General features: G+C 45.1%; 1 protein-coding gene across 2 annotated transcripts in view; it reads left to right on the top strand.

The window, feature by feature from the left end:
* cabin1 (calcineurin binding protein 1) overlaps nt 1-13,245 on the top strand; it is a 524,701-nt gene that overhangs the window by 495,763 nt on the left and 15,693 nt on the right. For both annotated transcript variants that reach the window (XM_078226800.1, XM_078226799.1), the window contains one exon: nt 12,020-12,196. In XM_078226800.1, the coding sequence (XP_078082926.1) occupies nt 12,020-12,196 (177 nt within the window). The remainder of the gene's footprint in view (nt 1-12,019; nt 12,197-13,245) is intronic.

Raw genomic sequence — 13,245 nt, 5'->3', positions numbered from 1 at the left:
ATATCCCCAATTCTCCCATTGCCATCAAGCCTGGGGATCAGACCTGGTTAAATGAGAGCCATGGACAGCACCAGGCATAAGTAAAATTTAAGTATCAATCTGATGAAGCGACAACAAAGGGCTACTTGCACGCGAAACAGGAGAAACAGAATGCAATTGATAGTGCTGAGTGATCCCACGACCAATGCATCAGATCTCAGCTCTGCTGACCTGCCACATCCAATTGTGAATGGTGGTGTACAATTAAACAACTAACTGGAGGAGGGGGCTCCACAAATACCCCCATCCTTGGTGATGGAAGAGCTCAGCACATCTGTGCAACAGAGAAAGCTGAAGCATTTACAACTGTCTTCAGACAGAAGTGCTGAGTGGATGATCCATCTTGGCCTCTTGAGGGCCCTATGCCAGCCTTCAGCCAATTTGATTCAATCCACGTAAAGAAACAGCTGAAGGCACTGGTATTCTGTAAAGGCTATAGATCCTGACAATATTTCAGCAATAGTACTGAAGACTTGCCTTGTCCCCCGCCAAGCTGTCCCAGTGCAGCTCCAACACTGGCAGCTACATGACAAATTGTAAAATTGTCCAGGTATGTCCTGTATAGAAAAAGCAGGACAAATTCAACTCGGCCAATTATCATCCCATCAGCCTACTCTCAATCATCAGTAAAGTGATGGAAAGGTTAAATTCAGTGCTATCAAGCATGACTTACTCAAATATAATCTTCTCATTGACACTGAGTTTGGGTTCTGCCAGGGCCACTCAGCTCCTGACCTCATTATAGCCTTGGTCCAAATATGGACAAAAGAGTTGAATGCCAGAGATCAGAGTGACAGCCCTTGACATCACTGCAGCATTTGACCAGGTTTGGCATCAAGAAGCCCTAGCCCTTGACATGACTGCAGGAGTCCCTCAGAGCAGTGTCCTAGGCCCAACCTTCTTCAGCTGCTTCATCAATGACCTTTTTTCCATCATAAGGTCAGAAGTGGAGATGTTCTCTGATAGAAAAATGGAAACTAGCAGCAGGAATAGGCCATTTGGCCCTTCAAGCCTGCTTCACCATTCATTATGATCATGGCTGATCATCGCATTCAACATCCTGATCGCCCCTTACCCCCATATCCCTTGATCCCTTTAACCTCAAGAGCTATATCTAATTTCTTCTTGAAATCAGACGGACGTTTTGGCCTCAACTACTTTCTCTGGTAGTGAATTCCACACATTCACCACTCCCTGGGTGAAAATATTTCTTCTCACCTCAGTTCTGAAAGGTTTACCCCTTATCCTCAAACTCTGACCCCTAGTTATGGACTCCCTCACCATTGGGAACATTCTTTTTGAATCTACCCTGTCTAACACTGTTAGAATTTCATAAGTTTCTATGAGATCCCTTCTCACTCTTCTAAACTCCAGTGAATATAGAAACATAGAAACCCTACAGTGCAGAAGGAGGCCATTCGGCCCATCGAGTCTGCACCGACCACAATCCGACCCAGGCCCTACCCCCACATATTTTACCCGCTAATCCCTCTAACCTACGCATCCCAGGACTCAAAGGGACAATTTTTAACCTGGCCAATCAACCTAACCCGCACATCTTTGGACTGTGGGAGGAAACCGGAGCACCCGGAGGAAACCCACGCAGACACGAGGAGAATGTGCAAACTCCACACAGACAGTGACCCGAGCTGGGAATCGAACCTGGGACCCTGGAGCTGTGAAGCAGCAGTGCTAACCACTGTGCTACCGTGCCGCCCATGCTAACCACTGTGCTACCGTGCCGCCCAATATAATCCTAACCGACTTAGTCTCTCCTCATATGACAGACCTGCCATCCCAGGAGTCAGTCTGGTAAACTTTCTCTGCACTCCCTCTATTGCAAGGACAGCTTTCCTCCGATAAGGACACCAAAACTGTACACAATACTCCAGGTGTGGCCTCACCAACACTCTATAACGATTGCAACAAAACATCCCTTTCCCTGTACTCAAATCCTCTCACTATGAATGCCAACATACCATTTGCCTTCTTCACTGCCTCCTGTACCTGCGTGTTTACTTTCAGCGACTGATGCGTAAGGGCATCAAGGTCTCGCTGAGTATCCACCGCTCTCAATTTACACCCGTTCTAGTAATAATCGGCCTTGCTATTATTGTTGTCAAAGTGGATAACCTCACATTTATCCACAATATAAATGTGGGCTATGCAGATGCCCACTCACTCAGCCTGTTCAAATCATGTTGAAGCATCTCTGCATTCTCCTCACAGCTCATGGTACCCCACTAGCCACTGCCTGCCAATCAGAAAAAGACCCATCTCTGCCAACTCTTTGCTTCCTATCTGCTAACAGCTTTCTATCCATCTCCTGACATTGCAGATATTACCTTTAATTTTTCATTGTAGTCTGTTATGCAAGACCTTGTCGAAAGCCTTCTGTAAATCTAAATAAACCACATCCACTGGTTCTCTCACACACCTGCACAATGTTCACCGTTCACAACTCCTCAGATATTGAAGAAGTCTGTGTCCAGGAGCAGCAAGACCTGGACAACATGGCTAGGGCTGCTAAGGGACAAGCAATATTTGTGCCACACAAGTGCCAGGTAATGACCATCTCCTCTTGACATTCAATGGCATCACTATCACTGAATCTCCCACTATCAACATCCTAGATGTTAACATTGGCCAGAAACTGAACTGGGCTAGCCATATAAATACTATGGCTACAAAGCCAGGTCAGAGGCTGATAGTTCTGCAGTTTATAACTCACCTCCTAGCTCCAAAGCCTGTCCACCATCGACAAGGCACAATTTAGAAGTGGAATGGAATATTCTCCATTTGCTTGGATGAGCGCTGCTCCAACAACAGTCAAGAAGCTCAACACCATCCAAGACAGCCTGCTTAATTGGCACCCCACCCACCACCTTCGATATTCAGTCCCTCCACCAATGCACAATGGCAGCAGTGTGTACCATCTGCAAGATGCACTGCAACAACTCACCAAGTCTCCTTCAACAGCATCTTCCAAATCCATGACTCTACCGCCTAGAAAGACAAGAGCAGCAGATACATGGGAACGCCACCACCTGCAAGTTCCCTTCCAAGCCACTCACCATCCTGACTTGGAAGTATATCACTGTTGTCAATGTCCTAGAACTCCCTCCCTAACAGCACTGTGGGTGTACCTGCACCACGTGGCCTGCAACGATTCAAGAAGGTGGCTCACCACCTTTTCAGGGGCAATTAGGAATGGACAATCAATGCTGGGCCAGCCAGTAACTCCCATATCTGTGAAGGGATTTTTTTAAAGTTCCTAATTTTTAAACCACATCTTTCATTCTTGAATATGAAAATCTGATCAACTTTTAATAATTTCCCTTTGTATCTTTGAAAACCTTTGTTTGGTTAGGTTGAAGTCGCCACTTTTCCAGAGACCAAAAACAGCTTCCGTCATTTTTCTGCATAGTTTGAATTGCTGATACCCAACCTGAGTTACCACTGTTAATCCCCAAGCCTAATTTTGTGTAATGTCTGCACACGGCCATGGCCCAGCATGCTGCTGAGGACAGGGAGCCTTTCCCACACCATCGATTCATTTGTAAATGGTTACCATTTTTGTAGCTCCCCAAATGCTAATCTGGTTGAGATCAGATAAACACAGTAAGGAGTCTAACAACACCAGGTTAAAGTCCAACAGGTTTATTTGGTAGCGAACACCACTAGCTTTCGGAGCGCTGCTCCTTCGTCAGGCGAGTGGGAGATCTGCTCACAAACAGCAAACAGGGCATATAAAGACACAAACTCAATTTACAGAATAATGAACAATGATTGGAATGCGAGTCTTTACAGCTAATCAAGTCTTAAAGGTACAGACAATGTGAGTGGAGAGAGCATTAAGCACAGGTTAAAGATATGTGTATTGTCTCCAGACAGGACAGCCAGTGAGGTTTTGCAAGTCCAGGCAAGTTGTGGGGGTTACAGATAGTGTGACATGAACCCAAGATCCCGGTTGAGGCCGTCCTCGTGTGTGCGGAACTTGGCTATCAGTCTCTGCTCAGCGACTCTGCGCTGTCGTGTGTCGTGAAGACCGCCCTGGAGAACGTTTACCCGAATATATCAGAGGCCGAATGCCTGTGAGCGCTGAAGTGTTCTCCAACAGGAAGAGAACATTCTTGCCTGGTGATTGTCGAGCGGTGTTCATTCATCCGTTGTCGTAGCATCTGCATGGTTTCCCCAACGTACAATGCCTCGGGACATCCTTTCCTGCAGCGTATCAGGGAGAAAACGTTGGCCGAGTTGCAAGAGTATGTACCGTGTACCTGGTGGATGGTGTTCTCACGTGAGATGATGGCATCCGTGTCGATGATCCGGCACGTCTTGCAGCGGTTGCTGTGGCAGGGTTGTGTGGTGTCGTGGTCACTGTTCTGAAGGCTGGGTAGTTTGCTGCGGACAATGGTCTGTTTGAGGTTGTGCGGTTGTTTGAAGGCAAGAAGTGGGGGTGTGGGGATGGCCTTGGTGAGATGTTCGTCTTCATCAATGACGTTGAAGGCTCCAGAGGAGATGTCGTAGCTTCTCTGCTCCGGGGAAGTACTGGACGACGAAGGGTACTCTGTCCACCGTGTCCGGTGTTTGTCTTCTGAGGAGGTCAGTGCGGTTTTTCGCTGTGGCACGTCGGAACTGTCAATCGATGAGTCAAGCGCCATAGCCTGTTCTTATGAGGGCACCTTTCAGCGTCTGGAGGTGTCTGTTGCGATCCTCCTCATCCGAGCAGATCCTGTGTATACGGAGGGCTTGTCCGTAGGGGATGGCTTCTTTAACGTGTTTAGGGTGGAAGCTGGAGAAGTGGAGCATTGTGAGATTATCCGTGGGCATGCGGTACAGTGAGGTGCTAAGGTGACCGTCCTTAATGGAGATGCGTGTGTCCAAGAATGCAACCGATTTTGGAGAGTAGTCCATGGTGAGTCTGATGGTGGGATGGAACTTGTTGATGTCATCATATAGTTGTTTCAGTGATTGTTCACCATGAGTCCAAAGGAAGAAAATGTCATCAATGTATCTAGTGTATAGCATCGGTTGAAGGTCCTGTGCGGTGAAGAAGTCTTGTTCGAACCTGTGCATGAAGATGTTGGCATATTGAGGTGCGAATTTGGTCCCCATGGCTGTTCCATGTGTCCGGATGAAGAACTGCTTGTTGAAGGTGAAGACATTGTGGTCCAGGATTAAGCAGATGAGTTGTACAATTGCATCTGGAAACTGGCAGTTGTCGGTGTTGAGTACTGAGGCAGTTGCAGCAATGCCATCATCGTGGGGGATGCCGGTGTAGAGTGCCGAGACATCCATTGTGACGAGGAGTGCTCCTGGTTCAACTGCTCCATGTGTGCTGAGTTTCTGTAGGAAGTCTGTAGTGTCGCGACAAAAGATGGAGCTTCTTTGTACAATGGGTTTCAGGATGCCCTCGACATAGCCGGAGAGGTTCTCGCACAGGGTCCTGTTGCCCGATACGATGGGACGGCCGGGTGTGTTTGCCTTGTGTATCTTCGGGAGGCAGGAGAGATCTCCAACGCGGGGAGTACGTGGGATGAGAGCATGGAGGGTGTTCTGAAGGTCCGGATCAAAGGTCTTGATCAGAGTGTTGAGTTGACGGGTGTGTTCTTTGGTCGGATCTGCGGGTAACTGTCTGTAGTGTTCCTTGTTGTTCAGTTGTCGGTACACTTCTTTGCAGTAATCCGTTCTGTTCAGTATGACGATGGACCCTCCTTTGTCTGCTGGTTTGATGACAATGTTGCGGTTGGTCTTGAGAGCGCGGATGGCATTGCGTTGTGTTTGGGTGATGTTCGGGGCTGTCTTGTGAGTGCGGCTGATGAATTTGGTGTTGATGGACCTCCTGATGGCTTGGGCATACATGTCAAGTCGAGGGCAGCGGCCTTCCGGAGGAGTCCAATTTGACTCTTTCCTCTTCGGATGCACTGCGGATCTCTCTGTCTGCTGTTCCGGTTCATTGGCTGTCTTGTTGTGTTCGCTGTTGGCCTCTTGGGGTTTGTGGAAGAACTCCCGCAGCCTCATTCGCCTGATGAATTCCTCTGTGTCTGCTGCGAGACTGATGGGGTCTATTTTGGTGGTGGGGCAAAAATTGAGCCCTCGGCTGAGAACTTCTATTTCATCTGATTGAAGTGTGTAGTCCGACAAGTTGACAATGGACTTCCCTCTAATGGTACTGTTTTCTACTGTGGTACCGGGGGAGGCTTGGTTGCTGCCTTGGTTGTCTGTACCTTTAAGACTTGATTAGCTGTAAAGACTTGCATTCCAATCATTATTCATTATTCTGTAAATTGAGTTTGTGTCTTTATATGCCCTGTTTGCTGTTTGTGAGCAGATCTCCCACTCGCCTGACGAAGGAGCAGCGCTCCGAAAGCTAGTGGCGTTTGCTACCAAATAAACCTGTTGGACTTTAACCTGGTGTTGTTAGACTCCTTACTGTGTTTACCCCAGTCCAACGCCGGCATCTCCACATCATGAGATCAGATAACCCAGCACAGACCAAAAATTGGATCAAAGTTGTGAGCTTTGCAGTTCAAGTGCTTACTGAACCAGGGCAGATTCTGTCTTTTTTATTGGAAGTAGGATATTTCCCAATTTCTTCATCCCCTCCATTGTCTTGTTTGTTGCAGTCGACCATTCTTCCTCAACACCCAGTATTGCAGTGTAGCCTGCTGCCAGCATTACACGAGATTAGCCCACCAGGGTGAGCTGCCAAAGCCACACGTGTAGTTGTGGGGCCTTTGGCCTCCACTGTCCCCCTCTGGCACAACCATGATTGTGTGTGTGTTCATTGGACTAACAGAGCTGTGCCTTTGCCCACTATTCCATTGCACAGCATGTTGCTACAGCAGATGTACTGTTTTGGGACTGTTTAGTGCTGTAGTTAGGCAGAGGTTGAGTTTATTGCTAACTGGCATTGAGAGCTGGATGGATGCTTTATTTTCACTGAAGTGTTCCAGTCAGGGCTGGAAACAATTTCTGAAAATGACTTGCCGCTTGGCAGCAAACAAGGTTAAAAAAAATGTTTTGATAAATTTTACATTCCATTTCTAAATTCTGTGCAGAAAAAAAGTCTTTGTTTTCAAAATCAGTTGTAAAATGGGTAGGGGTGAGCAAAAGGGGCCCAAAGGATTAGAATAATTAAACAGAGGGAAATTGCTTGTTCCAGGTACCTTGGGTCCATTCTAATTACAGTGCCTTGGAAAATTCCAGAACAAAGTCTATTCAGTCCATCAAGCCTTACCAGTGTCCTTCTCCACATGAACTTGTTCTCACTCTCTCGCTTGTTCCCTATTCCCTTCACTGTTCCTCTTTTTCAAACAACTGTTTAATATCCTTTTAAAAGAGGTTATGGTCCCTGCTGCGACAAAGAATTGTACATTCCAGCCACACTCTGTGTAAAGATTTATTTTTCTCTTGTCTGTTAATTAAGAAAACTACAAAAAGAATTTTGTGCCCCCACCCGTCTCGTTGACCTGATTTCATCATGAGGTTAAAGATTCCAACACCTCCATGTGAGGTGTGTGAGACAATGATCTCAGTGCATCAACTAACAACATCCTTTTATGAAGGAATGTTTTCACTATTGGAACACTGCACTCAACTGTAGACATTCTTTTAAAAAAAGCAATGCCAGCAATGTGTATAATATAAATGCAGAATTTAAATAAGATGGGAGAGTTGGTGTAGTTTTGATATATTGTTGCACTAATGTCCACATTGCCAAAGCGTTTTAGACACCTTGTGGTGGTAAGAGCACCAAGCAGCACCTCCTGTTCAGAGACTAGGGTTTTATTAACTGCACAAGCTTATAATGTCCCCTCGGAGCCAGAAAGCTGTGTCTTGATTGAGTACCTGACAAATAGCCAAGTTCCTTAAATTAAGTATTGATTTTATAATCTATTGCTCGCCTCTCATACTAGCACAAGATACATTTATGAATAAAAAGCGTGGGCATTCCCCAAAAGTACCTTGTTTGGCTGCCTCAAACTTTCAGTGTTAATTTTTCAGTTCAATGTACTGACCTATTGAATATGCAAATACACTCGCACGCTGACCACACTGAATGCATTTGTGTAGCGCCTTTCACAACATCAGGCTGTCCCAAAGTGCTTCACAGCCAGGGAAGTACTATTCAAATGCAGTCACTGTTGTGAGAGAGGAAACACATTATAACCTGTCCACAGCAAACTCCCACAATCAGCCAGGACACTAGGGATAACTCCCCTGCTCCTTTTAAAATAATCCCATAGGATCTCTTACAGCCATCTGAAAGGACAAATGGGATCTCAGTTTAACATCTCATCTGAAAGACAGTACCTCCGACAGTGCTGCATTCCCTCAGTACTGTTCTGGAGTGCCAGCCTTGATTTCAGTGCTGAGGCTTGGCCGACACACAAAGTATGGCAAAACAAGTCTATTTGAAAAGTTCTCCACATTCTTCCTGGGATCTGCAGAGTCTGTGTGATCTCCACCCCCCAATCATGCCAACGATAAATTGCTTTTGAAGTACAGTTACTGTTATGTGCGTAAATACAGCAACAAATTACACACGACCATGTCCTATAAACATGCCTGGTGAATTGTTCTGTTTCTCGATAGTATCGAATGAGGGGTGATTGTTATACAGGGTGCTGATTAAGATGGATTATGAGAGTAAACTAGCTCAGAATATAAAAACAGATAGCAAAAGTTTCTACAAATATATAAAACGAAAAAGAGTGGTGAAAGTAAACATTGGTCCTTTAGAGGATGAGAAGGGTGATGTAATAACTGGAAATGAGAAAATGGCTGAAGCATTGAACCGGTATTTTGTGTCGGTCTTCACAGTGGAAGACACAAATAACATTTGACAGGAAGGCTATGGCAGGTGAGAACTTAGAAACTATCATTATCACGAAAGAGGTAGTGTTGGGCAAGTTAATGGGGCTAAAGATAGACAAGTCTCCTGGTCCTAATGGAATGCATCCCAGGGTACGAAAAGAGATGGAGGAAGAAATAGCAAATGCGTTAGTTGTAATTTACCAAAATTCGCTGGACTCTGGGGTGGTTCCTGCAGATTGGAAAACAGCAAATGTGACGCCACTGTTTAAAAAAGGAGGTAGACAAAAGGCAGGTAACTATAGGCCGATTAGCTTAACTTCTGTAGTAGGGAAAATGCTTGAATCTATCATCAAGGAAGAAATAGCGAGACATCAGGATATAAATTGTCCCATTGGTAAGACGCAGCATGGGTTCATGAAGGGCAGGTCATGTTTGACTAATTTGGTGGAATTCTTTGAGGGCACTACATGTGCAGTGGACAATGGGGAACCTGTGGATGTGGTGTATCTGGATTTCCAGAAGGCATTTGACAAGGTGCCGCACCAAAGACTGCTACATAAGATAAAGGTGCACAGTGTTACGGGTAATGTATCAGCATGGATAGAGGATTGGTTAACTAACAGAAAGCAAAGAGTGGGGGTAAATGGGTGTTTTTCTGGTTGGCGATCAGTGACTAGTGGTGTGCCTCAGGGATCAGTGTTGGGACCGCAATTGTTTACGATTTACATAGATGATTTGGAGTTGGGGACCAAGTGTAGTGTGTCAAAATTCGCAGATGACACTAAGATGGGTGGAAGAGCAAAGTGTGCAGAGGATGCTGAAAGTCTGCAAAGGGTATTAGATAATCTAAGTGAGTGGGCGAGGGGCTGGCAGATGGAGTACAATGTTGGTAAATGTGAGGTCATCCATTCTGGTAGGAATAACAGCAAAATGGACTATTATTTAAATGGTAAAAAATTGCAGCATGCTGCTGTACAGAGGGATCTGGGTGTCCTTGTGCAGGAATCTCAAGGAGTTGGTTTGCAGGTGCAGCAGGTAATTAAGAAGGCAAATGGAATTTTGTCCTTCATTGCTAGGGGGATAGAGTTTAAAAACAGCGAGATTATGTTGCAGCTGTATAAGGTGCTGGTGAGGCCATACCTGGAGTACTGTGTACAGTTTTGGTCTCCTTACTTGAGAAAGGATATACTGGCACTGGAGGGGTGCAGAGGAGATTCACTAGGTTGATTCCAGAGTTGAGCGGGTTGGCTTATGAGGAGAGACTGAGTAGACTGGGGCTATACTCATTGGAATTCAGAAGAATGAGGGGAGATCTTATAGAAACATACAAGATTATGAAGGGAATAGATAAGATAGAAGCAGGGAAGTTGTTTCCACTGGCGGGTGAAACTAGAACTAGGGGGCATAGCCTCAAAATAAGGGGAAGCAGATTTAGGACTGAGTTGAGGAGGAACTTCTTCACACAAAGGGTTGTGAATCTGTGGAATTCCCTGCCCAGTGAAGCTGTTGGGGCTACCTCATTGAATGTTTTTAAGGCAAGGGTAGATAAGTTTTTGAACAGTAAAGGAATTAAGGGTCATGGCGAGCGGGCGGGTAAGTGGAGCTGAGTCCACAAAAAGATCAGCCATGATCTTATTGAATGGCGGAGCAGGCTCGAGGGGCCAGATGGCCTACTCTTGTTCCTAGTTCTTATGTGCTGAGAGAATTCCCAATTCCCATTAAATAGTGCCAGGAGATCATTAACATCCCTCTAAATGATTAGAACAGCCAAGGTGAGACGTCTGCTTAACATGGCAGTATAGCACCTCAAAATGAAATGCTTCCTCAATACAACAGTCAAGTCTCTGCCTAGATTGTGTTCAAACTCTGCATTGGGAGTTGAACCACAACCTTCTAACTCAGGAAATATTGCTGTCAACTAGGCTAAGCTGATATACTGAACCTCAAAGTACCACTCCATTTTTCACACTAGTCATTCAATGGCCCCAGAGAGTGAGGTGTCTGCATTTGTGAGCATTGTGATAGATTGGACCAATGTTAACTGGAATTGCAGCAAGCCTCTTTCACCCAGCCTCCATAGACAGAGGGGATATTCATACTTCCTTTGGACTTTAGACATCATACATTTCTGAAATTCTATGGACAGTGCACTTCACTACACAGTCTGTACTTCTCCATTGACACTGTTGATTACCTGTGAGTGTTGGACTATCGTCACTCTGCCGATATATTCTGTGCCTGCACTGGCTAGCAGGCAATGAATCCAGTGAGTTCAAGGGATCTGGACTTGAAACATTTGCCCAAAATCCATCCTAAAGACAGTCAATGCAGAATTGGTCTTAACCCTGACATTCCTATCTGAATCAGAAGGTTAGGGTTCAAGTTACAAATCCAGATTTCAACAATTAATTTAGGCTGACACTCCCTGTGTAACACAGGGAGTGCTGCATTGTCTGAGGTGATGAGATTTTAGATGAAATGTTAAATTGAGACCCCTCCTGCTAGCAAAATTCCCGCTGTATAGAAGACCGCATGGCACAATTTCAAAGTGGAACAGAAAGAGTTTGTCACAACCAACATCACTCAAACAAATGATCCGACCATTATGAAGTTGCTGATTGTGTGGAACCTTGCAACTGCGATTCCTACACTCCAAAGCACTTTGGGGCACCTGAGGTTATTAAAAATGCTCTCAAAATGCAAGACTTTTTGTTCTCCTTTCAGAATATGAGAATATTTTGTGCTTTTTGGTCCTACTTCCCACCAATACCCCATGGAAGTTGTCACAGATATATGTTAAAAGATGTAACATTTTCATCTTGTGCCACTTTCTGAGAAAAGTAGTATTTGACCGATATGTTTGTTTGAATCCTATTTCAGAGGAATTATTTTGAAGTGAAAAATCTATCAAATTCAACATTTCCAACCCAGAGCCATGTTCTGCAGAAGACATATTGACCTGTTAACAGTTTGAGGAGCTTTATTGAGTGTCACAGAAGCAAGATGTGGTTGTTATATTAATGTGTGATGGAGGTGGTATATTGGTACCATTATCTGAAATAAGCCTGTGTGATAACATTAGATGAGTTCAATGGAAGAGCTTGGGAAATAATGAACTGGAGTCAGTTGGGTCTTTTCTGTGCACCATAATTTTCAGATGACGATTCTGAGGAGCCTCTGGAAGGACTGAGCTATCGGCAGCAGGAGACTCACCTGTGCCACCAGATGAAAATGGCAACCGTTGCTTCATCCCACGATTCCTCTCATTGGCAAGAAGAAGGCACTTACACTCAACAGGATGAGGGCTCCCATCCTGCACACTGCTCCAGTCACAGTGAGTATATCCAGCAGCAGGTTACTAACAGCTGAATAGCTCATACACCAACCGTGGTTCTGGCTGCTGGGCACAAAGTGCTGGCTGCCAAAGGGAGGTAGCATGAGCAAAGTCAAGCCTAGCCACTCTACGCCAAGCCTCCAATCTCCTGCCACTGCTGCACCTCACATCAGCAATGGTAATCAATAGCTCTCAGATGGTTTACCAAATTGAAAGGGCACATAGTAAGTTCATTAGTGTAAGAATGCTTGTATTAAGCTTATATTTGAGATGTAACCAGAAGGGTTACATGGGGACACACTTCCTGGACCCTGAGCATCAATCTGCTATGTATTGTTCTTCCAGCACAGACCTGTTATCCTGCATATAACGGTCCAGTGTTGAGATAAGATTTACTAAACAGTGAGTGAATCTTCTTTAACTCGCTGTTGCAGTATTTTCAGGTCCTTAGTAATATGTTCTGTGTGTAGTTACATCAGTGATACAATCTATTAATTTATTTAGCAAGCAACTGATGAATGAATGTAGAGAGCATTGGAACTGTTGTAATAAAGTGATTCATATCCAGTATTTCAGCAGCACGGGTACTTATGAATTCTGTGTGCCTACACAAAAGCAAGGGGACACCTCTTCCCCTCCATCTGCCTTCCCCTTGCCAGCTTCAACAGTTCATCGTTTTCCTTGGTAACTGGAGTGAGGAGAGTGATTGGGTACACTGTAGCTCAGTATCCCAATTCTTAATGACTTTGCCTGACTTGATTCTACTTCTCATGAACGGACTTCAGCTGTTTTTCATTTCCTCTTTACTAAAGTAAAGTATTAAACTATTTATTATTAAAGTAGGTTCTTTACTCAGAGAGTAGTAAGGGCGTGGAATGCCCTGCCTGCAACAGTAGTGGACTCGTCAACATTAAGGGCATTTAAAGGGCCATTGGATAAACATATGGATGATATTGGAATAGTGTAGGTTAGATGGGCTTTAGTTTGGTTTCACAGGTCGGCGCAACATCGAGGGCTGAAGGGCCTGTACTGCGCTGTAATGTTCTATG

This window comes from Mustelus asterias, chromosome 13 (assembly GCF_964213995.1).
Source record: "Mustelus asterias chromosome 13, sMusAst1.hap1.1, whole genome shotgun sequence".
Taxonomy (NCBI): domain Eukaryota; kingdom Metazoa; phylum Chordata; class Chondrichthyes; order Carcharhiniformes; family Triakidae; genus Mustelus; species Mustelus asterias.
The sequence above is the reverse complement of the archived record's forward strand: the minus strand, read 5'-3'. Positions and strand labels throughout refer to the sequence as shown.